The following is a 26,089-nucleotide window of genomic DNA, read 5'->3' on the forward strand; positions in this document are numbered from 1 at the left end:
ATTTCCAATTAATGAGATTCACATGGGCTAATAAGCTATCTCATATGATAGAGCAATGACCTCATGCCTCATATGCACTAGCTATATGCTGATTATTTCCAATTACTGAGATTCACATGGATAAGCAAGCTGATTAGGTCATGATTTCCTCATGAATCTGATCTACCAATATTATTTATATATAGTGCATAAGTCTTCTTATAACTTTCATCAATCCTAAAATACTCTAAACCAAAGAAAAAGAAAAAGAAAAGAAAAAAAAAATTCATTTTCAAGCTATTTCATCCTTGGTTCAAAAATATTTATAGATCCAATGGACACCCAAAATGCAATTAATGAAACACAAAGTAGCTATGATCGAATCGGTGAACTTAAGGCGTTCGATGAAGGAAAACTTGGGGTAAAAGGGCTTGTAGATGCAGGAATCAAAAAAATTCCTAACATGTTCATTAGGCCACTTGAGGATCGTCTAAAAGATTTTGGCACATCTTCCGAAAATAAAAGTGTGCCAATAATAGACTTTGCTTCTCTCAGTGATGAAAATAATGATCGAACTGCAGAAATCGCCAAGGAAATAATTGTGGCATCTAAAGAATGGGGATTTTTTCAAGTGATTAATCATGGTGTTCCTGAAGAATTATTAGAGAAGATGATTGATCGATGTCGAATGTTTCATGAGCAAGATGCTGAAATGAAGAAAAAGTTTTACACTCGCGATTTTCAATCAAAGTCTGTGTACTTTTTTAGCAACCACGACTTGTATAAGTCAAAGGCTGCATGTTGGAGGGACACTTTTTATGTTAATACCCGACATACAGGCGGTGAAGTCGATCCTAAAGAGTTGCCTCCTATATGCAAGTAAGTTTGTATTTGTCTCACATAATGTTGACTTTAATTTATTTATTTTCCAAATCAATTAATTGATGTTAATCATACATGAAATATATATATATATATATATTCCTTCTGTACTTAAATAATAGTCTCATTTTACTAATAATTTTTTTTTTCTAAATAAAAATCTCATTTTACCGTTATGTTTTATTCACTTTTGAGCAACCAAACTCACAACTTTTTTTTTTATTTTTTTTAATTTACATTTCATCAACCAAACCTTAGCTTTCTAGGTTTATTTATTTATTAATTTTCTTACACAAATTGTTAAACAACCAACCACAACAATTTTTTTCATTCTCCTTCTGAAAATTTTTGCAAAAGACAAATGAGGCTTTAAATTGGTGGCAAAGGGAATATAATTTTCCCTAAAACCTAAGCCTACATACATCAAATAGTCTATTACATAAATTAAAACTCACAAATTCACTATCAGAGTTTGATTTTTAAACAACTTATCAGTATATGTAGAGACGACAATGGACCTTAGACTCGGTTTGTATCAGTTAAGTGGTTGGATTTATAACATTTTATAAGATTTAAATATTATTGTATGTAAAGTGTATTTATTATCTAATTTAAACTTTTTATAATAATAAAAATTCTCCAAGTGTTTCTCTTGTGTGGTGTTAAAATTTATTAAATTTGTAACTTTAAAATATATATTCTTCGTTAATTTTTTAATTGATAAATTTGACTTTGTCCTGAGCACTATCCAAATAAGTTACTAGTACTTTGATTTGTTTTTATGGTTTATTCTAAATATAAGAAAAAGCAAAGTAATATGAGGTTTTGCTTTGTCTCAAAATCTAATTCTCTTGTCAAAAAAAATTATTTGGGATTGAATATTTTTTTTTTTTTTACAAAATCTAATTCCAAATATATATTTTATTTTTTTTTACAAATTCGCTCATTGATGATTGAATATTTTAACCTATGAAATTATGTGTTAGCAAGTGTTTGAATGAAATGTGTTGACTTAAATGAAACAGTGATATTTTTATTTTTTTTGGGAATTGTTTTTGTTATTTAGGAAAACGAATGGTATAATCCTGCAAGTTAGATAAATTAACTTCTTTTTTTTTGACACGTAGATAAATGAACTTAAAATAATTTTCAATTTGGGTTTTTATTTTTTTATTTTTTTATTTTTTTTATTAATATGAAATATGAAAAATAATAATGTTTTAAAAACCAAAAAATATACATAAATTATGTACTCTACAATTCAATTAGTTGGTTTTAAAATTATATATATGTATATTTGAAAATTAAATTCATTTTGCAGGGATGTAATATTAGAGTATATTAACCCTATGCACAAGCTTGGTGATCGCATACTTATGTTAATATCAATAGGTCTTGGACTTGAACCCGAATGCCTTGGAAATATGGCAAAAGGTACAAAAAGTTGGTCAATAGCTAACAACTATTACCTAGCATGTCCGGAACCAGAATTAACCATGGGAACTGATGCTCATGTTGATACTTCATTTATTACAATACTTTTACAAGACAGTATTGGTGGACTCCAGGTTCTTCATGAGAATAAATGGGTTGATATTGAGCCTGTTAGTGGTGGTTTGATTATTAACTTTGGAAACATACTTCAGGTTTTCTTCGTTTCCTTATATATTTAAATTTTTAAACTTTCTAGTTCTTAGATTAATGTGTAAATTTCAAGCTTTACATTGCAGTGATACACTATATCTAATTTTTATCTTATATCTTACAGATGATAACCAACGATATGATAAAAGGTGCATGTCATCGAGTGATTGCGAAAAGTGCTGGACCAAGGCTTTCTGTTGCATTCTTTTTTAGTGGTGTTTTCTCATGTGAGAAGATACATGGTCCAATAAAGGAGTTAACATCAGGAGATAATCCACCTATTTATAGGAAATTCTCAACGGAGGAAATTATCAAAAGCTTTTTCTCTAAATCACTTGAAGAGGTTGGAGACAATCTTGATTATTTCAAACTTAAGTACCATGGTGATGGAAACTAATCAATATCAAAGGAAAGATCGTGACAAAATTGTGTTCAATGCTAGACAATAAACAAACTTATCTTATCTTTGTAGCAACTAGCAATATATGTTTTCTTTATAATTGCATAAAACTATTTTGTTACTTTTTTTTTTTTTTTTTAGTGTTTTTTTTTAATATATAAATCATATTGATGTATTATTAGAAAATATGAATTAAGCTAAGTGAACTACCTTCAGAACTCAGAAGCCTTACCAGTTACCACCTTTACAAAGAGTACAAAATTAAGCAAAGTACATACAATTTTCTTATATGAACTTGTCAGCTTGAAAATAAATCTAAGTATTTTCCTTCTAACGTTAATAAAAAATATAACCTTTTTATTCCTTTTTCAATTAAGGAGAGAGAATGAAAGGAAGATAGAGAACGTAGTTTTTGACATAAACTTTAATGAGCTAAAAAGAACACCAAAAATAGTTACAACATTAAGTAAATTAGGTAGGAAAATAAGTGACCATTTCACTTTTAATATGCATGTGACTCATTACCCTTAACAATGGGTTTTACAGGGTACCTTTTGTATCTTCTCTATCTATTAACCTAACATAAATCCCGAAATGAGAAAATTAGCAAAAATATTTTGCTCATCTTTGAAATGTACAAATGTATTTTGCTCAACTTTGAAATGAGCAACATTGTTTTGCTCTTTTGCATCAATTGGCTAAACTGAGCAATAATGTTTCCTCAATTGAAGATAAGAGTAATCATAAGTCAAATGATATGATTATGATGACTATAACATCTTATTATGTTCATCCAAATGAGTACAATTCTAAAACATATCTCATACTGTCAAATTTCAAACCGAAACCGTTTAACTGCCCGAAACCGACCAACCCAAATGAAAACCGAACCGATTAAAAACCGATTTTTTTGAAACCGAAAACCGACCCGAACCGTATTTTAGTAGACCCGAAACCGAATCGACCCGAATAATGTTAAACCGTATAAGAACCGAATCCGTTAACAAACCGAACCGAATATAAACCGAACTGAAAGAAAACCGAACCGAAAAAGAACCGAACCATATCTAACCCGAAACCGGTTCCAACCCGAAACCGTTTAAACTGGCAAAAAAACCGCTTACACCGAACCATTTAAAAACCGAACTGATTGTAAACCGAACTGGTTATAAACCGAACCGTTTATGAACCAAACTGCTTCTAAATCGAACCGTTTACAAACTTTTTTATATAATTAAATGGATTTTTTTATTTTTTATTTATTTTTTTTTTACGGGATATAATTAAATGGATTAAATATTAGAAATCTTAGAATATTTTTTTTTAAATAGCAAGGCAAATCATTCATTAAGGTCTTAAGGATAATCAGTTGTTCACAAACAAGAGCAGAACAAGCAGGCTTAGGCCCTGCCTCAAACTATTAGCAACACTACTGCCTCTAGTCATGTATACATTTGAGGTGATGAAACCAAATGAACAAAAAGCTTGTAATATAAGTACCAAGGCTTGGCTGAAGGCGTAATAAATAAAATTAATTCACAGAGACTATTAAGCATATGATTACATTGATTCTGTGAGTAATAATGAAATAAAGATGGGAGTGTGCTAGTGACATGAATATACTATTAGGCTATGTTTTAATTCAGATTCAACTATAATTTAGTAAACTTGAAATGGAACCGATATGAATAACGTTAAAGTGGTTAAACAATCGAAGAACCGAACCAGTTATAAACTGAACCGAAAAAGAACCGAACCAGTTATAAACTGAACCGAAAAAGAACTGAACCAGTTAAAAACTGAACCGAAAAAGAACCGAACCAGTTATAAACTGAACCAAAAAAGAACCGAACTGTTTCTAACCCAAAACCGTTTCCAACCCGAAACTGTTTGAACCGGGATAAAAACCGTTTACACCGCACCGTTAACAAACCGCAACCCGTCTGCATCGAACCGTTTACTACCCGGACTGTTTACAACCCGAACCGAATTAAAACCGCTTAACAATAAACCGAAACCGAATCGAACCGATAACTATTTAAACCGAACCAAAACCGACCCGTGAGACAATTAAACCGATTCCAAACCGACCCGATTAAATACCGAACCAATTTCAAACCGAACCGAAACCGAACTGTCAAACCGTTTTGACAGTGCTAAACATATCAGATACAGAGAATATGTCAATAAGTACCTCTGGAATTCAGATCATCCAAAAGTCGTACTGGACCAAAACTACGATTCAAAAGATGAACTATTGTCCCAATTGTTAGTGGACCAACTCAACCAAAAGCTTAAACTGATGGTTGAGGCCCAAGAATATGTTATATACTCTATCACTCCCCCACAATAGGTCTATGGTAGACCTGGTCCATCTAAAATAGGTGGACCACTAGCCCAAATACCACAATCCATCATCACAAACACATTACAAATAAAGCGGCTCAACCTCTCCTTTCTTTCTTTCCACTCCAACAACACTCTGACATAATAAATTCTGAACTTATAGCCATCAACACAAACATTACGAAAAATTCTCGTTTCTCTCTCCTCTGAAAATTCAAGCATAGCCATGGATGAAAAGCAAGAAAACAATGCAGAAAGGTAAATAAAATTTCTGAACTTATACTTTGTTTAAGTTTCTTTGAATTTGCAATGACTCGTTCGTATTTGTTATAATTTGTTAAAATTTCATTCGTAGTTTTTGTAAATTGGGTATAATTTTTGAACAATTTTCACATTTTTTAGGGACCCAAATTCTTCTGATAGTGATGCAGATCAATTGTAAGTAAATTAAAACCCTATATAATTGTTGAATTTTGAAATTAAATGATGAGTTGAAACCCTGAGTTATTTGAACAGAACAATTTCTCAAATCCGAAACAAAAGGAAGAAGAAATTGGATATAACAAGTCCAATTGTTGATCCAAAGATTTTAAAAAAGATAGACAAGCAACATTCAAAAAATGGAGAAATCGGGTAAATCATAGGCTCAAATATTTCGTGTTTTTAGTTCATATAATTCGTAATTGCTATTCAAATAATTTGTGGTTTTAAATACATATAATCTGTGATTATCGTTCAAATATTTTGTGGTTTTAGTTCATATATTTCGTTATTACTGTTCAAAAATTGATATTGTTATTTTTTAAACTAAGAAGCATTTATTTTATAAGTTCAAATGTTTTGTGTTTTTAGTTCATATAATTTGTGATTACTGTTCAAATATATTATGGTTCTAGTTCATATAATTTGTGATCAATGTTCAAATATTTTGTGGTTTTAGTTCATATAATTTGTTATTACTGTTCAAATGTTTTATGATTTTATTTCATATAATTTGTGATTCCTGTTCAAATTTTGATATTGTTATTTTTTAATCCAAGAAGCATTTGTTTTATTACAGCAACCAATCTGAACTTCAACCCAAATCCACCACCCAACACCAATCCAAGAAGCTGAGAATCAAGCTCAAAAGGAGGCTGAGAATCAAACTAAAAAGGAAAGTCAAAAGGAGACTGAAAATCAAGCTAAAAAGGAAGCTCAAAAGAAGGCTAAGAAAGAGTCTCAGAAGAAGAAAGTTCAGAAGAAGTAAGAAAATGTTAAGAAGAAGAGAGAGGAAGTTCAGAAGAGTGAAATTAAGGAGAAAAAAAGAAAAAGAAGAGATAATGTTGATGATTTATTTGATCTAGACAATGTTGTGGATCTAAATTATGATCGAAAAAGAAGTAAAAAAATCAAATTAAATAGGGAAGAGTGATCTTATAAAGAAGAAAAAAAAAGTTAAGATGGCGGGATTTGAAGAACAAGGTGAAGTTGTGTTTAATTAAGAGAAGAGTATGTTTAATGCCTGGTCCACATAGAATAGGTGGACCAGGGTCTATGTAAGAGATGAAATGTGGATGCAGCACAGGCCCTTTCATACCCGACGCGAATTAATTCCACTTTAAAGGAGGGGTGGATGAGATTCGAACCCGTGACCTCTATGTCACGTTGACTCCGATACCATGTTAGTGGACCAACTCAACCAAAAGCTTAAACTGATGGTTGAGGCCCATGAATAAGTTATATACTCTATCACCAATCATAGGTCTTTTTTTTATTATTTTTTTTGTCAGGAACAAAGTAAAATTTATCTAAAAACACATTAATTTAGCCTATTCATTACACAAGAAATACTTTATGAGCAAATTCAATCGATTTATGAAACATTAATTAGCAAAATTAACACAATAAATTTCATCAAACAAAACAATAAATTATCAAATAAACCTTAAATTTTTTTTAAAAAAAATAATAATTATAATAAGGAAAAATGGAAAAGAAAAATCCAACCTTTGCACTTTTTCCTTACAAAAATCCAACCTTTAGTTTATTCCTCAAAAATCCAACCTTTATACCCCTCCTTCCCCAACAGGTCCATTACCTTTTAAAACAGGTAAAATACCTACTTTTCTTAATCTAGCCGGTTTCCCTCCATTTAATACCGTTGCAGGGTAGTTAATACTCCCATTAATTCCCAAGTATCCTCCCTCTTTAAAAGCTCTGCCCTCCTCTCTATTTTCTTCATCTCCTGCAATTCCATTTTAGGCTAATTGAAATCGTTAAATTTTTTCCAAAAAAATGGCAAGTCATCTTTCAGTTGGCTCTGGTTCTTCGAGGTCAAGGTCGAAGGGAAATTCTTCTTCCCCTGCAAAACTGGTATGCTACCACAATGAGTTAGCGCCATTGAGGACTGTTCGCTATGATGGTCCTACAAAGGGTAAACGGTTCTATGGCTGTTCGTACTGAGACAATGTTCGAGCTGAAGGAGAATAACACTGACAAGAGGCTCATGATTACTCTGGTTTTTTCTTGGGCTTTTTTCACTCTAGTGCTTATGTTTAAGTAAGTGAAGGGGTTGTGTGAGGGGGGGTTTGGATGTTGTTGAAGGTTTTTGGGTAGGTGTTAGCTAATAGTGCTGACTTTTGGGGATATTTAAGGTGTAGGTGTTAGTGCTGACTTTTGGGGATGTATATGCAACAAGTAGTAGTACTAGGTTAATGGTTCTGTTTAGATGTCTGCAGTAGTTGTAGCAGACAATACTTGGCAAAAAAAAAAAAAGTTTCCTTGTTTAGTATGGTCAATGTGGACCTATAAGGTGTTAATAATTGTAAATTTTGGGCAACTGATTTTAATGGAATGAACTCATGTTGTTGCTTTATTTGATGTTTTTTTTGTTTGCAAAATTTGAAAGAAAAGAAAGGCATAATGAACAGCAACTGATAATACATTAATGTTGCAAAACACTTACATAAAGTAATCCAAATTCATACATGTGGACATTGAAATCAAAAACAAATTGTCTCCCAAAACAGACTTTAACTACTACTATTACAACTTTAAATCTGTTGAACTAGAGGAAACTATTAAGTTGAGCCTTGGCTGAAGTTGTATGTAAAGGTTGTGGTTGTTATGCTGGCATCCTGTGCTTGTGATTTTCCATGAACCTGTAACAAAAGCATCATGCCCAATGTTAATAAAATAGTCCTTAACACAGAACCTAAAAAAAAATTAAAGATACAGATAGGAAGCTTACATAAGAACTTCCATCTTGTGTAACAAAGTTCCCATAGCCCTTAGGAATACTTTGTCCCTTTCCTCTTCCACCTATTGAACCCCTGCCACCCCTTCCACCTCTACCACCCCTTCCCCTTGTACTGTGGATTTCCACACTGGCAGAAGGATCACTTTCCTTGCCAGCATCTTTTCTTGGCCTCCCCCTTCCCCTAGGTGCTCCAGTTGGAGTTTCTCCTGTGGTTGCTCCCTTGGTGCCTCCCCTGTTGCCTCCCCTACCTATTACTCTGCCACCTCTACCTATCCTTAAAGGCTCTGCAGTAGCAGTGAGGTGGGAAGCTGCAACAGTCTGTGCTAGTTGGGTAGCCTGAACCACAAGCTCTTTTCTAGGCCTACCTCTTGGTTTCTTTGCTGGGGGTTCTTGTGGCAGTGCTGTACCTTTATTAGGACAACTTCTCTTATTATGCCCCTTTGAGTTACAAACACCACAGGTCATTTCCATTCCATGCCTAGTTAGCTTCCCTGGTTTCTTAGGGTCTTCATAGGGGTCTTTCCTCCTATTTTTCCTAGGTCTACGTGGGCCTATCTTGATTGGTGGGGGGTCCACAATTAAGCCAGACATGGGCCAATGCCTTTCACCCTCTAATGGTGGTATGGAGTTTTCATATGCTTTCAGGTAAGTGTCTTTCTTGTAGCATTGATCCACATAGTCCTTTGCATTCTTGTGCAAAAAGAAAATGGCAACAACAGCATGGCAGCAAGGATAGCCACACATGTTCCATTTTCTACATGTGCATGACTTCTGTTCTAAATCAACAGCACATGTATCCAACCTGTAGCTCACTTGGAATTTTGTGTTTGTTGATGGCAGGACTTCACAGAAGGCAGCCTCCTCCTTTTCCTTGTCCAATTTTTTCTGAATTCTTGGGCACAGAACAGTCTTCCATTTCAACATCTCTTCTTTCTTCAATGCTAACCTCCTCATCAGGGCACCTCTTATATCCTCCAACATGTAAATCAAATGTTTAGCCCTTGCATGTATTATGTATCCATTGAAAGTTTCAGCCATGTTGCTTGTAACTACATCAGCCTTCACCTCAGTCTTCAAGAAGGCCCTACAAAACACCTTAGGGTTGTATGACTTGAAGGCTTCTGCTGCAAGGGGGTCTGCCACTGCTAACTTACCCATTGCATCATTGTAATCAGCTTCACTGTAAGACTTCACACAGTTCCAAAACATCAACTTCATGTCATCCCCCCTAAATTTCTTGTGCCAATGAGCAAAGATGTGCCTTGCACAATGCCTATGCTCTGCATTTGGAAGAACCTCTTTCACTCCTGCCAAAATGGACTGAGAAAATACATCCAGAACAGACAATTACACATATAATCTTCACAACTAACATACTACAACAAATAGATCAAAACAAGAAGGAATAAGGAAATTGAAATTACCTGATGCTCATCTGAAATAATAACTGTGCCACCACCATCACCAAGCTCAAGGCTTTTCTTCAAGTTGTTCAAAAACCACTCCCATGAATTGTTATTCTCTCCCTCTACAACAGCCCAGGCAATAGGATACATCTGATCATTGCCATCTCTCCCAACTGCTGACATTAACTGCCCTCCCAAAAAGGTTTTCAAAAAACATGCATCCACACAAATCACTTTCCTACATCCTTCTTTCCAACCCTTCTGCACTCCCTCAAAACAAATATACAACCTTTTAAATATCTATGGGGGTTTCTTCTTCTCCATGTAAGTCATTAAATCTAAATTAATTTGGGGACTTGTATTTTTCAGAGCCTCTAAATACCTCCCAAGTTTCCCATAGTGTTCTTTCATAGAACCATGTAACTTTTTATGGGCTTGATATTTCACTTTGTAAGCAAAATCTTTCTTCACAATCACTCTGTAAGCCCTTCTCACTGTCTCAACTATCTCTTTTGCTGGCCAATGTGGCCTTGCCTTGAACACATCAAGCAACTGTTCAGCCAACCAAGTGCATTTTAGTTGCTTATTTTCCCCCATGTTTCTTAAGCATGTGTGTTCCTCCATGGCAGTCTTCACTACAAATGAACCCCTCCTAGAATCCCAGGAAGCATACAACCTAAATGGACACCCTACTGAACACTTTACTACAATTCTTTGTTGCTTGGGCCTATTCCCTGACACTATACTGAGGTTTCTACCCTGAAATACAGCATACTTAGCCACAGCCTCCTTAAATGCTTCTCTATTGCCAAACCTTTGTCCTGCCTTCCACTTGAATTGTTTAAAGTCTGTGTCAACCCCTACTAACAAACTCCTCCTGTTTTGCCTATCCTCATTTGTTTCCTCATCCTCACTACCCCTAGGTGTATGAATATCATCTTCTGAATCCTCATATTCAGAAACAAAACCACCCTGTTGCCTGGCCTCTATTAATTCACCCCCTCCTTTTTGTGCATAAAGTTTTCCATTCCCAGCTTCTTCTTGCAGCTTCTGTGCTAATTGAACAACAGAAGTATTAAATCCCTTAACTCTCTCCCTAGCTACCTCATGCTCATCATCACTGGTGTCCAAATCAAACACCTCTGGGTCTTTCAAAAACTCAAGATCATTGGGCTCACCATCCACCCCACCAGACCCAAAGTTTGCATCATAAATCTCATAGTCACCAAGCCAATCCTCCTCTTCACAGTCAACCAATTTTTCCTTGTTTAGATAATCTTCCTCACACTCTTCTTCACAATCAGTATCCCATTCAGGCTCATTCTCCACTACAAAATCACCATCACTCTCATCATCACCATCATCCTCATCATCATAAGGTTCACCCCAGAGGAAGGTGTCTAAAGGGATTGGACTGTCTGGTCTGTTGTCTTCCCAGTCATAGTCATCAGGCACAGCAGACCTAATGAATTTTGATGGAGTTGAAGGTGGTTTTTTGGCTTCAAATTGGGGATCTGGTTTTTCAATAGGGTTTTCTTGTGTTTCAGAAGGGATTGGGGTAGATTCACAAGGGACAAGAATGCTTTTAGAAGCTGTTAGGTTGTTGACTATTGGAGGGGGGACCATGTGAAATTTTGATTCTTTATTGCAAGTGGGGGAAGGAATCTTATCTCCCACAGCAATTGACTCCTGGGTCGATGTACTAGCCCTCCTGGGAATCATTTTTCTGGGCCTACTGGACTTGGTTGACTTCAGTTTGGGCTGGTTTTTGTTAGTGGATCCAGTTTGGGATTGGACTAACACATCAGGTTCAACATCATCATGCACCACATACATGTCTAATTCTCTACTGTTCACAATCAGTTCAGCCATTGTCCTGAACTCATCATCATTACAGACATTCCTCAACCCTTCCCCAAACTCACACCCAGGAAGTAAATAGTAAAGCAAGTACTTTTCAGCATAATCACCACATTTAGCAATTAACTCTTCCATATAAAACCAACAAAACTCATCAGGATCAATATCAAAAGTATTATACTACCCTCCCAAATAACCCTACACACCATTGTTGTTCAATTTAAACTTGCCCCCATGATAAATTTTCAGGCAAATATCAACCATATTCGCAATTATATAAACCAAAACTAACTTTAAACTACGATAAATAACTAAACAAGCACTTAAATCACTCCAATTAAGCAAATTCTCCAAAACGCAGAATTAGGGTTCGGCGATTTACTTTAACAATTGCAATGTCGATTATCTTTCCCCAATTACTCTTCCGCAGCCAAAGACACAACCTTTGAGGACTTCCAAATGAAAAAAAATTAGGGAAAGCTTGGATTTTTTCAAGCTTTCGAAAGAATGAAAATGGCGTTTATTTTTTTCTGGGAAAATTCGTTAAGGAGATAGATGAATACGATTAAGGAAGAAAGGGTGAAGGAGGGAAAAATAAAAGGTTTACCAGTTAATAAGGTAATAGGTAAAATGGACCTGTTGGGGAAGGAGGGGTATAAATGTTGGATTTTTGAGGAATAAACCAAAGGTTGGATTTTTGTAAGGAAAAAGTGCAAAGGTTGGATTTTTCTTTTTCATTTTTCCTTATAATAATAATAATAATAAAAAAAAATCCAGATTAGTTTCTCATGTTTATCTTTTGATATTGTTATTCATGTAGAAATCTTAGGAAGTATGTCCTATTATCATGCTTACTGTAACAACCTATATACTTGCCAGCAATGATAATAATCAAATTTTCTCAATCTTCTTCCATAAAAAAAAAAAAAATTACACTTTAAAATTCGGTTTATCCTTATTATCAATACTCTTTATTTGATTGTTTGAGTGTTGTAAGGAACTAATAATAAACATAAACATGGAGAAGAGTTATGCAGATCTTCCTTTTGAATTGACAATCAAATTAGTGGAACACATTGAGTCTCATCAAGATTTTGAAACTTTTGGTTTAGTTTGTACCACTTGGCGAAATGCAATGAAACTCACCTCTAGATATGCAGCTTCACAACAAACTCCGTGGTTCATGCTCCCTCCTGAGCCCCTGTTGAAGTACTCCTCCAAGGCTCGCCTTTTCCGGCTCTATAATCGCTCCATTAGGCCTGTGCACTTGCCATCTCTCGATGATGACAGTGATAGTAGTCATGATAGCGAGGAGGATGACATTGATAGTGACAATGATGATATTGATGACGAGGACTATTATATTATTGTCAAGGAAAAAATTTGTAATCGGAACTTGAATTCTTCACGAGGGTGGCTAGTTTTCTTGGATTATTATTTCGGTGAAAGAGAGGCAAATGTATCTCTAGTGCATCCTTTTACTAAAGAAAGAATTAGAATTCCTTCGCTTTTATATAAGGAAGATGATGCATACAATCTTTACAACGATTACAACGACTCGATTTTTGCTCTTTCGGATTGTCCAAATTCAAACACTTCTCATTTCACGCTTGCTGTTGTTTTAAGGGAGTCTTGGACAAAGTACCATCTTGCCGGGTTTTGGAATAGCAAGGAGAAGAAGTGGGTTATCGCGAAGCTTCCTTATGTACAAGATGTGACTGATATCGCCTTTTACAAGGGTGAGTTCTATGTTGTCGATAGTGAAGGGAGAATGGTTGTGGCTAGTGGGTTCGATGATGTTATTCGACCTTTGGTTACAAAAGGCGCTTGGACGTCAGAGAGATTTAGTAGGTGGAACAATGTATACTTGGTTGAATCTGCAGGGATGTTGTTGCAAGTCCTGCTTTTCTATGAAGGAGCGATTTCGAGGTTCAGAGTTTGGGAGGTAGATGTTGTTAATGGAGAGACTAAAGAAGTGAAGAGTTTGGGGAATAGAGCGCTTTTTTTGGGTCCTAATACTTGTTTCTCAATGGAGGCATCTCCACATTGTTTTAAGCCTAATTGCATATACTATGCTAGTGATTTAGGAATGCACAAAAACATGGGTGTCTATGATTTGAGCTCTGCCCAAAAAATTGAGGACTATATTGATCCAATGTTGGCAAATTTAGGAGCATCGTTTTGGGTTGAGGTTCCTTCTGGCTTTCCATATTCTAGGCTATAGTAACAAATCATTTGAATCACTCTTTAGATCTTTATTATTGTACTCCCTCGGCCCCTTAATTAGATTCCTACTTTTTTTTCGAATGTTAGATAGTTCAAGATAATGTATTGCACGATCATGTTGTTGATTGAGAAATAAACGTGTCCATTACATGACTATTCAGGTCCTTGAATGGCACAGCAAGACACTGCACTTAGGCGGGAAGCAAAATAAGTCTTCAAAAACACTACTAATTATTCACCATAGTAACTATGATCAACTTGAAATCATCATCATCTTGATGATATTTGCATTTAGAAACGAAGGGAGTAATCAGCAATCCACCTATTATTAATCCAACACTAGAATAAATTTTCTGTAATTTTTTGGTCAATTGGGTTCATGGTGTACATCATGACCATAAGTGCAAGAAAATAATTTTCAATACAAGTATTCATTTATTAGCATTGAATAAAAGGCCTAGTAAGTGTTATATTTACCCATAAATGTTAAAATTGATGTGTAGATTTTACCTAAGATGTACATAAAATGTAAAATTATCTAGACCTAAAAAAAATCAGATGGGACAAATATTAACATGTTTCAACTGCCATAAGAAAATTAATTATAAAATTTATAACATATCACTAAATAATTGATCTTCCAGATCCTTAGCATACTCTAAATCATAATCTTGCTCTTCATTAGGTACCGAATGTAGCTCAGTTGGAGCTTGTTGAATATCGCCATTGACCAACGGTGATTCATTTCCCATAAGAAGCTCCATGAAACCAGTGTGTTGTAACTCATCGTCACTTTGCTGCTGTTCAGAAGCAGAAAGTAGCATTGGTTGCTCGTGCTGTCTCTCTCTTCTCTCATGATGAGTTACAACAGACTGCTGGTTTGTTCCTATAAACTGAGTGAACATTTCCTTTTGATTTCCCCACTCCTCATTTATCTTTTGCACTTCATCTCCAATTGTCAGCCTATCATCTGCGATATGCTTTATGTTTTCGATATCGACTACCCTACCAGCCTCTACAAAAGATGCAAGAAAAAAATCATTATACCAAATCAGCCACTATGATTGAGGACCAAGAATCACCACTGTACTCAGAACACGAATTCAAAATAACTTTACAATTAATTTTCTCTAGAAACTGATCTTATACTTGGCTTAAAGGGCTAAGGCTGCTAACCTAAAAATACTCCAAAAACCTGGGCCAAGTTGTCATTGCAGAAATATGAGATTCAAATAAGGTTATAGGTGTCATTTATACAAGAGTATTAGAATAATTAAGAGATTTAAGACACAGGACATGGTTCCTATGAGTGTATACTGTATAGTGTCAATACATGGTTGCATCTTTGGTTAATGAATGACCTATCAGTAACGGGGTTCAATAAATCAAGACGAAACAGGGGAAAATATTCAAGTCAAGGCACACAGAACATGAGATAACTTTTTGGAATAATGAACCCGACTGAGGCGACAAGCAAAGTAATGGAATAGAATACCTCTGAAAGCAAGATTTTTAGTTCCTTCATATTCTTTGGACATTTTCCTGAGCACTTCAAGGTCAAGTTCCGTGCCCTGTTCCAGAAGTTCGAGTAATTAAGAAACAATCAGCAGCAAAATTGCTTTCATAAATTCAAAAGAAAAAACACTCAAGAGTACCACAGATGCATTTTCCATTAACTAATAATTCATCAAACAATTATACAAGATAAGTTCAAAAGATAGCAGAAAGAAGAATGAAAGAAGAGAAAAAATTGCTCAGAACACATGATTACAATCTTAGCAATATTTGTATTTTATGCTCACACAAGTTCGTACCCTAAAGAAGAAATAAAATCAACTATCCAAGTTTTTTTAGGTACGTGCAAAAAAAAAAAAAAATACTAATAACCTCCTCAGAGCGATTCATTAATGACTCAAAATAAGCAACTTTTAAGGTAGAAGCTGTTACTAAACCAAGTAAAATTATAGATAAAAAAAAAAATACGAATATATTACGTGGACAGCATCACAAACTGAGAAAGAGGGTAAGGCGCTTTGGAGATCTAGACATATCTAGGTTTCATAGTGATAGTGTAAAACTCAGCCATGTGTGTGTGCGTGTCTCTGTGTGGACTATGTCTGTGAGTGTGTATGTGACTCTATCTGTGTGTGATCAATATGCTTGGGCGTCAATCTATATGACAATGATATCATAAGACATTATGTAAATTATAAAATACAATCAACAAGAAACCTGGGATCACAAAAGTATGCAGCATACCATGTCCAGGTGAAGATAACGCTCAATCTCCTTATTTGCCAACAATCTACAAAAAGGAAAAGCAGCAAGATGAGGTCAGTTAAGCAGCTGGATAAAGTTATAAATATTAACTTATGAGTGTTGGGCATACTTTTCATGCATCTTCTTTATGCAGGCATTCTGCACATCTACCAACTCCTTTATCCTCTCGTTCTCAGAATAATCATTTATGTTGACAAAGCCAAACAAGAATGCATTCTTCTCTAGCATCCTTTTGACCAAAACAGATACTACTTTGATTCCATTTTCTTTCGCATTTACAACAAGAGCTTTTAATCTTCGTAATTCTCCTGTCAAGTCCATCAAGAGGAAGTTACATACTTACATGACTTGCCTCAAAAAAAAGGTGGAGAGTGAAAGGATGTGTGCCAATCAATCAAATAAGACATGAGAAAATCTACTTGCCCACTGTTAATAGGACAAGAAAAATAAGATGTTTTCATAATACACCAGTTATTCGGGCCAACTTTTATGATTTCTAGAAACCTTATACTTTATCAATTTGCTGGTTAAGTGTGTAGTAAAGAAAAAATTAGCACGTCCTATATTCCCTTTATATTAGACTGCATGGGTCTGCAAATCCATATTCGTACCTAAGATGAGTGTATTTGAAGAAAACTAATTTCCCAGGATCACTTCAGAGGAAAGCAATTACGAAGAATATATTTAGTTTTCCAGATAATAAGTTATAAGCCACCTGAAAAAGGGGGAAAGGCAAGTTAATCAATTAAAGGTAACTTCTTCAGCTGTGACTTGATTAACTTTGTATCTCATTTAAATCTCAACAGTGAAGTGACAGAAGTTAAAATACTCATACAAAAAAAGCAATAACTCACCAAGAGATAGATAAATCTTGAATGGAGGCTTGAATGGCTGTGTCTCATAGAGACAATAGAGGACATAGAGGGCACCCAATCTCAGTGACAAAGAATTAGTGGAGATCATGTAACCTAAACATGATCACGGAAAGATAAAGATCAAAAGAATTCGTCAAACAAAAAAACAATTGAATTTCAAACAGTCAAAAGGCAGTGAATTATCAAGACTCAAAACGTCGAAAGGGACAGAGTATCAGCCATCAGGGTTGTAGACCTGATAATTAGAGGACAATTAGAAGACTTTTAACCTGCTCTTGACTCTGAACCGATTTTCCAATAATCTGATATGAAATCTCATAACATCAAACAACTTAAACATACACACACACACACACACAAAAAAAAAAAAAAAAAAAAAAAAAAAAAAAATCAAACTACATGTTAGGGAATGTTAAAAAGCTGTATCAAAACCAGGCGTTACTTCTTATATGACTCCATTATAAAATTATTAATATAAGTATGTATACAAATTCACTGGATCCTATAAGCGTTCCGAGGAACAAAATTTGAACCTTCAGATCATCAATCCTTTTCTACAGTTGAATCACATTATATCAATTCAATTGTTGCTTCTGTACCTCATGTATTTCCAGATTTTCCACTCTGCTAACAATTCACATCTGCATCCATTTTCTTTACCACAATTTTGACATTTAATTTTAATTGGACATCCTGTGTATCAATGCATAACAATCGTTTGGAAGACGATTAACTCAATAACTTGTTTGTGCTGCCAATCTATCCACATCTAGCCCACAGGAGTTTCTAATATTTCCCTTTTCAACTATTTAAATATTCACTTCATCTAGTGAGCTACAAAAATACACGTATTACTCTCTTGATTTGAACCCAGCCAATGTTGATACTAAAGCAATGCACATCAATTCTGCGGATAAAGCTAGTCTTGTCAAGTTAACTATGCAATCAATAGCTAAAAATTGTAAGGAAAGTCGTTTGTCAAGGAAATCAATAGTAGCCATCACAAATTCACAAGACTCCATTCAGTGCTGGCTAGAAGATTAAAAGCACTCTTCTTTAAGAAGATGTAACCTCAAAGCTACTGAGATGTGTCATTTAGGAACATTACATTCCTTTCAGCTCTTGTGCAGTACATTTGACCTTACTTGGTCTGTACTCAATAAAACAGCAAGCCAGTGGTCTATTTATTGGCTTGTAGTCTTCTCTACAACATCTTTTGGTGTTTGTTTAATAGTCTGTGCAGCATGTTTCTATTGTACAGCAGAAAAGTGGCAAATATTGCACCACAGGTACCAATATTTCTACTGTAGCCATAATCACATCTATGCAAACTCTTAAACAAACATAAATGGACTGACAATGCATGCAACTAAGGGAAAGAGAAAAGGTCATACTATAATGGAACAATCATAAATTCCACAGCCATTTGCTTATTTGTCCAGCTAACTGACTTCATAGTTAACTAAATTTCACAATAAATAAAGAATAGGAAAGACTGAAAGAGGTGTTCAGTAGGAAAAAAAAAATAGAAAATTGGTCAATTACAACAAATGCGTAATAAATGAATATGGGTCACAGTCTCACAGATAAACCCTGCTCCCCGAATATTTGTAAAGGACAAAGTCATACTGCAGATATGTTAATGAAAATATTGTATATCAATGGTAAACCCTGAAAATTAAGGCTCTTGGAGAGTTCTATTCTTGTGTCTGCTATAATTATTCCGGACAAGGATAGTGGGAACCACAGATCCAGTTATCAAAAAGCACTAACCATTAAGCCTTCAACTAAATTACCTACTCTTTTAATTAGCAAACAGACTGACAGCAGTATGTTTGTGTGATGAGTCATGAGTAAAATCGCATACTTTTTGTATGTTCCATTTAGGTACGTACTAATACAATTGAAATGCAATTGAACTCTCCTAAAGCCTTATGCTTGGTATAAGCAAGCAGAATATATTACAGTTCTTTTACATTTTCAGTCTTTTGGTTACATCTTACAGAAATGTTGGCATAAACCCTAATTAAGCTATATAGTTCATAATATTAGAGGAATAACTAACTATACATTCTTAGAATGATGAAAAGTTCACCTTGTTGATCAAACATACAAGATGCATCTTAGGAACAAACTGAACGTCATTGCATCATTAAGCGTCAAAGAAGTAACTTACTTATAGAATGGCTGTACAAGACTTGCATAAATATGTTCAAGCCGGTTGAAGGCCGAGCCTCAAATATGTAGGAAAACTTCCGTTCAAGCCATAATTTTTTCATGTCTGCTAAAGTTTTAAGCTCCCCCTACAAGCAAGAAAAAATTACAATTAATTAGTTGTCAAGAGAAAAACATGCTTTTAGAGATTTGCATTTAACTATACAAGATTAAAAACAATGCAGTATTGCCAAGAGCAAAGCTATGACAGTAATTCCCCTTCAAAAATCTGGAAGACTATAAACACAACCACGTGAAAGAAAATCAATCCAACAAGAACCAAAGCATACATACTAATAGAAGGAAAGTGACAATATGTCAAAAGATTCTAACACCTGCCTCCTAAATAAATGCCTAGAAATTGACTATTAGTGTCTAATCAATCTGAATTGTAGAAATCATTAGTCATATGGCCACAAAAGACGTACCTCAGAAAACTCTTTTAAAAGCTCGTCCAAATCTAGCTTGAAGGGAGAAAAATCCATTGTACAGATTACGCTCAATTAATTTAGTTCCCTTCTTTCTAGTCAAGCTCCAACATGAAACACTAGCCTGCATACAATTGAATGATCTTAGAAGTTGTTTATATTCTATATTGATAACTCAGAAGAAAATTATCTGATTATGAGTGAAATTCAGTCAGATGCTTTCAAGGGCTCTAATAAAGCTTCTCTTTTTTTTATTCATACGTCATATACAATGATAGATGAAGATAAGAGAAAACAACAACAGCATTGAGGTAAGTACTCTTCTTGGAAAAGAGAAATCCCTCCACGTGAGTAGTTTAATTAGGATCAATTCAGAAATTAACATGTGATTTATCATAGTTATTAATACCTCTAGCTTTCACAGCTCAACCTCATGTAGATGCCGATATATTACATGGTTTTCCAAGTCAGACACTAAATCGTACTGCATAATATGAATTTTACCCCTTGCCTCTACCTTATAATTCCCATACCTACCATATTATCAAGACTATCAACTCCTCAGCCTCTAACACTTGCAATTGACACTAAATCACCATCAAAATGTACTAGACAACAATTTCCTTTTTAAAAAAAATAAAAATAAAATAAAACTAAAAAGCAATAGGACAAATTCTTATTGCTTTATACTTCATGTGTTATAAACTTAAAACTAGTTTGGTTTATCACTGAATGACTAAACATATAAATGTAAACCTAGCTTCATCATCAGACTATTTCATCATGCATATTTGTTTATTACTGAAATAATCAGTTATATACCCCTCCAACATAACCCAGTTGCCATTTCACTTTACGAAGGGCGGGTCTTCGGCCCCAAAGGCCAAAACTACTACTATGGGCATGAGTTTTACTATCTCAGCCTTTACTACTGCTATAATTGAAGCCCCAATTTTTTTAGGGTTCATGTGTTTTACTATCCCAGCTACTACTATGGGCACTTTCCATATGAAAATTGGCATCAAAATCAAAATCAAAATTTTACTAATACCACCAACACCATGAAGAATCATAACATTACATAACATATTATAACTTAAAACTAGATGAAATTTACAAACAAACCTCAAAATTATCAAAAGAATGAAAAATAAAATTGGCGCCAAAATTCAAATACATGAGCAGAACAAATAGAAAGAGGTGAGCTCAAATACTCATATTATTATAATCAACAACAAAAACAAAACATTCAGCTGAATCGGAAAACAAACCCTAGATTAAACATTAAAAAAAGCGAAAAAATCGGCAGTTTTTAATCATAAAACTAACGATTAAAAACTATAATCTAAGAACTTATCAATGAATCAAAATTTAGGGTTTGAAATTTAGACAAAAACTTACAAATGCAGCGATCGAATGAACAGATCGACGGAGAAGAAGGATCGCCGTCAACGGCGGAGCGGTGGACAGAACTAGGGCTTCTGGGACCGGAGAAGGAGGTTTTGGAGGAGAGAGAAAATGATAATGGGCTTGGGAAGTGGGTGATTGGATTGGGCTTTTGTGGGATTGAAAGAATAAGACCAACTGAGGGACTAATGGACTTTGATGAGGTTAAGGTAAAAGAGATGGATATTGATTGTTTTTTTAGCGAGTCATATCGAACCAGAAGTTCTCACAAGTCAATTCGATCGAAAATCGAGATGTTATTGGTGTTTGGGCTGTATGGACCATAATTTTTAATGGGGGTGTTGGTGACATATGTTCATAGTTTGGGTGTTATCACTTATCAAGAAGGAAATTGGCATTTTAGTTTTGGATAATTGCTTTAAATGATGTATGTAGTCTTAATTAATCTCTTCTTTTTGTAAGTCTAATGTTAAGTATTATGGAGGCATTTTGAGTTGAATTTGTAAAATAAAATGTATGTGGGGTTTGTTAGGGAATTTAAATTATAGACATGAGAAGCTGAGTGAATTTAAGTAAGAGTGAGGATCATATTTGTGGAGTTATAATAAAACACTAAGTATGTGGTTGACTACATCAACTGGCCAACCATCTAGCCACCATAAGGTTACTTGGTTAGTGTTATAGGAGTTAGGGCTTGTTTGGTTCAACTTATTTTTGGCTTTTTGCTAATCTGAACCTATCTGATCTGGTCTAATCTGATTATCTGATTTGACTAAATGTTTGACCTTAAATTTTCGATAGGTATAAGGAAAAAAATGAGTAAATACAAGTTGATATCAGATATCAACAAAACTTGTTAATATCAAGGCCAATTTTGTAAATTTAGCTACCACACCAAGGGTAATATTGTAATTTTAGCAACCTCACCCCCTTTCTCTCCCCTCTATCACCAGCGTGCAACCTCTACTACCACCCACAACACCACCTTTACCTTCATGAATCGACCCCTGCCAACCACCAATCGACCCCAGCCGACCACCACACGCCTGTCGCACCAACATTCGACCGCCGCAACACCACTAGCTACCACCCACAGCACCACCTTTAGCTTCACTAGCCTTTACGAATCGACCCTAGCCGACCACCACAGGCCGCTGCAGCAACATTCGACCGCCGCAACACCACTAGTAGGAGCAAATCCCTTTCCCTAAAGGGTTTGTATGACTCCAATTTTCATAAATTGCTACTAGGGTGTCTTTTTTTGGCCGGCCGCCGTAGATCCGCGTATGTGGTCGACCTTAGGCATGGGAATGGAGGAGAGAGAAGGAAGTTGTGGCCATGGGAATGGAGGAGAGAGAAAGAAAAATTAGTCATGTAAGGGGAGGAGAGAGAAAAATTGGTGATATTAACAAAAGTTTGTTGATCTTAGATATCAACTGGGTCTGGCTCGGGAAAAATACATCAAGTGAGACCTTGTTAGATTAGTAATAATGTGTATTTTATTAATATGTAATTTGCATAATTTTTTTAATTACGAAATTAAAGATATTTAGTGATAAAAAAAGTAAAAAAAAAAAAAAACAAAAAAAAACTACACATAAAACGATGATCTAATCTGCACTTAGGGCCTATTCACATTTACTTAATTTCTGTTCAGTTCAGCTCCAATCAGTTTGGTTCAATTCAGTTCAGCTCCTAATTTCCCTCTCTCATAAAATATTCATTTCAGCTCAGTTTAGTTCAGTTCAGCTCAGCTAAGCTCAGCTCCAATCAGTTTAGTTCAGTTAAGCTCAGTTCAGTAAATGTAAACAGACCCTTATTTTTTCTAAAATAAGTAAAAATAAATTGAACTAAACAAGGCTTTATTCAATTAGTAAAAAGGACTATTCAGTCAATGCTATAAAGGCTACTTTGTTACTAATCAATAAATCACAAAAAGTAGAGTTTATGAATAATGTAAAAATTCAAAACATGTCATCTAATTTAGAACCGAGGAAGTATATACTACATAATCATAATCTTAAACTACGGAAAAAGTAATAATCAATTATAAAAAAAATTCTTATCACAAATTGATCATGAATTCTATAAAACATCGATCAAGTTGAAATCATCTTTTCCATAGACAGAGAATTACATCGGATGCATGTTAAAGTTTCCAAAAAGATTACAATTTTATGTTCTTGAGAAAGTTAGCCAACCCAAAAACCATAAACTGTGAAATGTGGGCAGTGAACCCAGACAGACAGCTGGAACTATTTGAATAACTATATTAGTACAACTTTAGCACTCCAATACTCTTGTCTATAATCTACACTATATATTATAAATATTTCCTCCTTTTTAAGCACATAATTTTTTATGTTGTATAGATCCAAAATATTCACCTTACTATGCTACAAATATATATACATTTTTACTCCCACTATACTTTAAAAATCATCTCATTTTTTAAGTTAATTAGTCCTGTAATATGTTTTATCAGTTATTAGTACTGAATTAATAGCATATGGCTGCTCTAATCACTAAGTTATTCTTCATTTTCTTCTTTTTTCTAGTGTTTGTCCCTATTTTTGCTCATAATAATAAACTGATTAGCTGTGAAAGCAACTCTGTTGAATCAGTAAACTATGAATGTAATCACAATGCGGCCGAAAATCAGTGCAGTACTTATGCTGTTCTTCATACAAATCTTTACTATTCTTCTTTGTATAATCTTACATACTACTTGGGATTGAACAGATTCACAGTTGCAGAAGTGAATGGCTTTTCTCCTAATACTGAGTATCTTTCGAAAAATCAGCCTCTGCTGATTCCTGTCAGCTGCAAGTGTGTCGAAAAAAGCAGGGTTTTTCAAGCAGAACTGATAAAAACAACTGCTGTTGGTGAGAGTTTTGAAGGGATTGCTGATTCTTTGGAAGGGCTAACTACTTGTAAAGCTATTCGAGAGAAGAATGCAGGTGTCGCGCCATGGAATCTGTTGGAGAAGATCAAAATATCGGTGCCTGTACGATGTGCCTGTCCTACGAGTTCTGAGATCAGTTCAGGTATCAGACTGTTGGTTTCGTATTCTGTTAGTGCAGGAGATACTTTGTCTTCCTTGGCCTTACAGTTCAATACCACTGCTAAAGCAATAATCAGCGCGAATAAGAGACTGAAAGGAGGTAAAGGTGATTTAGTTCTCAAAGATCATTCACTGTCAGTTCTGATTCCACTGAATCAGAAACCTACTCTAGGATCTCTTGCGAAACCAAAAGAGCCGAGTTTGGGATTGCCATCAAAGATGAGTGGCAAGGCCGCCATTGCTCGAAAGAAGAAAAAGAGAATGATGAAGTTAGGAGTTTCTGTTGGTGTAGTTTGCTTTGTTGTAGTTGCTAGCATTGCGGGTTTTGCAGTATTCTTCTTACTGCAGAGGAAGAAAAAAGAGCAGCAAAACTGTCTGTCGGCAAAAATTGTAGATACTGAACTGCAGCAGCTGAGTTTAAGCATACGAACAACAAGTGAAAAGAAGATTTCTTTCGAGGGGTCTCAGAGTACTCTGGATGGTCAAGGTGAAGCAACCCCGCGAAGCAATAGCAAGATGATGTTGGAGAGTTATACAGTCGAGGAGCTACGAAAGGCAACTGAGGATTTTGACAGCCATAACATCGTTGAAGGAAAGGTATATCATGGGCGAATCAAAGGTAAGGATTTGGCAATAAAGTACACCACATTGGAATACATTTCCAAAGTAGATTTAAGCCTTTTTCAAGATGCAATTCATAATCATCCTAACATAATGAGGGTGTTAGGGACTTGTATAATGGATGAAGATGATTCATATTTGGTATTCGAGTATGCCAAAAACGGGTCGTTAAAGGATTGGATTCATAGTGGATTAGCCATGAAAAGCCAATTTATAGCCTCTTGTTCTTGCTTTCTAACTTGGAAGCAGAGGCTTAGGATTTGCTTAGATGTTGCCTTGGCATTGCAATATATGCACCATATAATGCACCCGACTTATGTCCATCGAAACATAAAGAGCAAAAATATTTTCCTAGACGAAGAATTCAACACAAAACTAGGGAATTTCGGGATGGCAAAATGTGTTGAGAATGATACAGAAGACGTAGAGTTTTCCTCTAGAAACCCTTCGTCGTGGGACAAAGGGTACTTAGCTCCAGAGTACATTAAGCAAGGTATTATTTCTCCGAGCATTGATGTCTATGCTTATGGCGTGGTTTTGTTAGAAATGTTATCAGGGGAAACCCCGGTAATGAGTCCTCAAGAAGGAGAAATTGTTATGCTATCCGAAAAAATTAAGTCCATACTCCAATCCGAGAATGTGGATCAATTAAGGGGTTGGATAGACGCGGACTTAGGAGAGAACTACTCGTTTGATGGTGCAATTGCGATGGCAACCCTAGCAAGGGCATGCATCGATGAAGACCCTACGATGAGGCCGAGTGCTGGGGAACTAGTAGAGAAATTGTCAAGACTAATTGAAGAATCCCCTGAAGGAGAACAAACATGTTTAGTCAATGAAAGCTCCTCAAAGCCTTTGGTTCAATCAGCTGCAACCAATAGTAGTAATAGTGACATCTAATATGGTACACATATCATATTAGATAAAACTTATGTTACTATGTATCATATATTCATATATTACTAAGTTTTGGCATATAATTGTAGCTGCATAAATTTATAATATAAAGTTTTTTTTTTTTTTTTTTTTTATGTACAAAGTAACTTTAATCTTGGGGGAAAGGGTTATTAAATAAAATAAATAAACACTCTGTTAGTCTGTTATATCAGTTGTTGTTACTGTAGTTTTTGTTCCCTTGAAATGGTTATAATAATAGTGTGATAAAATAAAGCTGTGTGCTCTCTAAAAAGTCTGGATTTCTACTCATTGAGGAATT

General features: G+C 35.0%; 3 protein-coding genes and 1 pseudogene across 4 annotated transcripts; 3 read left to right on the top strand and 1 right to left on the bottom strand.

The window, feature by feature from the left end:
• The first annotated feature begins 265 nt into the window (after nucleotides 1-265).
• Nucleotides 266-3,039, top strand: LOC145616492 (1-aminocyclopropane-1-carboxylate oxidase homolog 1-like). Its single transcript, XM_081671227.1, has 3 exons — nucleotides 266-858; nucleotides 2,183-2,507; nucleotides 2,630-3,039. Exons 1-3 carry the CDS (start codon nucleotides 314-316, stop codon nucleotides 2,900-2,902), a joined length of 1,143 nt encoding a protein of 380 aa, XP_081527353.1. The 5' UTR covers nucleotides 266-313; the 3' UTR covers nucleotides 2,903-3,039.
• A 9,737-nt stretch (nucleotides 3,040-12,776) lies between these two features.
• On the top strand, nucleotides 12,777-13,982 carry LOC145625342 (uncharacterized). Its single transcript, XM_081678401.1, has one exon. The coding sequence runs from the start codon at nucleotides 12,777-12,779 to the stop codon at nucleotides 13,980-13,982; it is 1,206 nt and encodes a 401-aa protein (XP_081534527.1).
• Nucleotides 13,983-14,569: 587 nt separating this feature from the next.
• LOC145616502 (uncharacterized) lies at nucleotides 14,570-21,404 on the bottom strand. 2 transcript variants are annotated; one of them, XM_081671239.1, is made up of 8 exons: nucleotides 21,183-21,404; nucleotides 19,782-19,905; nucleotides 19,316-19,442; nucleotides 17,119-17,232; nucleotides 16,374-16,572; nucleotides 16,244-16,289; nucleotides 15,480-15,555; nucleotides 14,570-14,999 (listed from the first exon to the last, which is right to left on the bottom strand). In XM_081671239.1, exons 2-8 carry the CDS (start codon nucleotides 19,836-19,838, stop codon nucleotides 14,596-14,598), a joined length of 1,023 nt encoding a protein of 340 aa, XP_081527365.1. In that variant the 5' UTR covers nucleotides 19,839-19,905; nucleotides 21,183-21,404; the 3' UTR covers nucleotides 14,570-14,595. The 2 variants fall into 2 exon arrangements, with proteins under 2 accessions (XP_081527365.1, XP_081527372.1); XM_081671246.1 differs by lacking the exon at nucleotides 19,782-19,905.
• A 2,164-nt stretch (nucleotides 21,405-23,568) lies between these two features.
• LOC145616516 (protein LYK2 pseudogene) lies at nucleotides 23,569-25,773 on the top strand (annotated as a pseudogene).
• Nucleotides 25,774-26,089: the final 316 nt, after the last annotated feature.

Source organism: Chenopodium album, chromosome 3 (genome assembly GCF_948465745.1).
Source record: "Chenopodium album chromosome 3, dcCheAlbu1.1, whole genome shotgun sequence".
Taxonomy (NCBI): Eukaryota; Viridiplantae; Streptophyta; class Magnoliopsida; order Caryophyllales; family Amaranthaceae; genus Chenopodium; species Chenopodium album.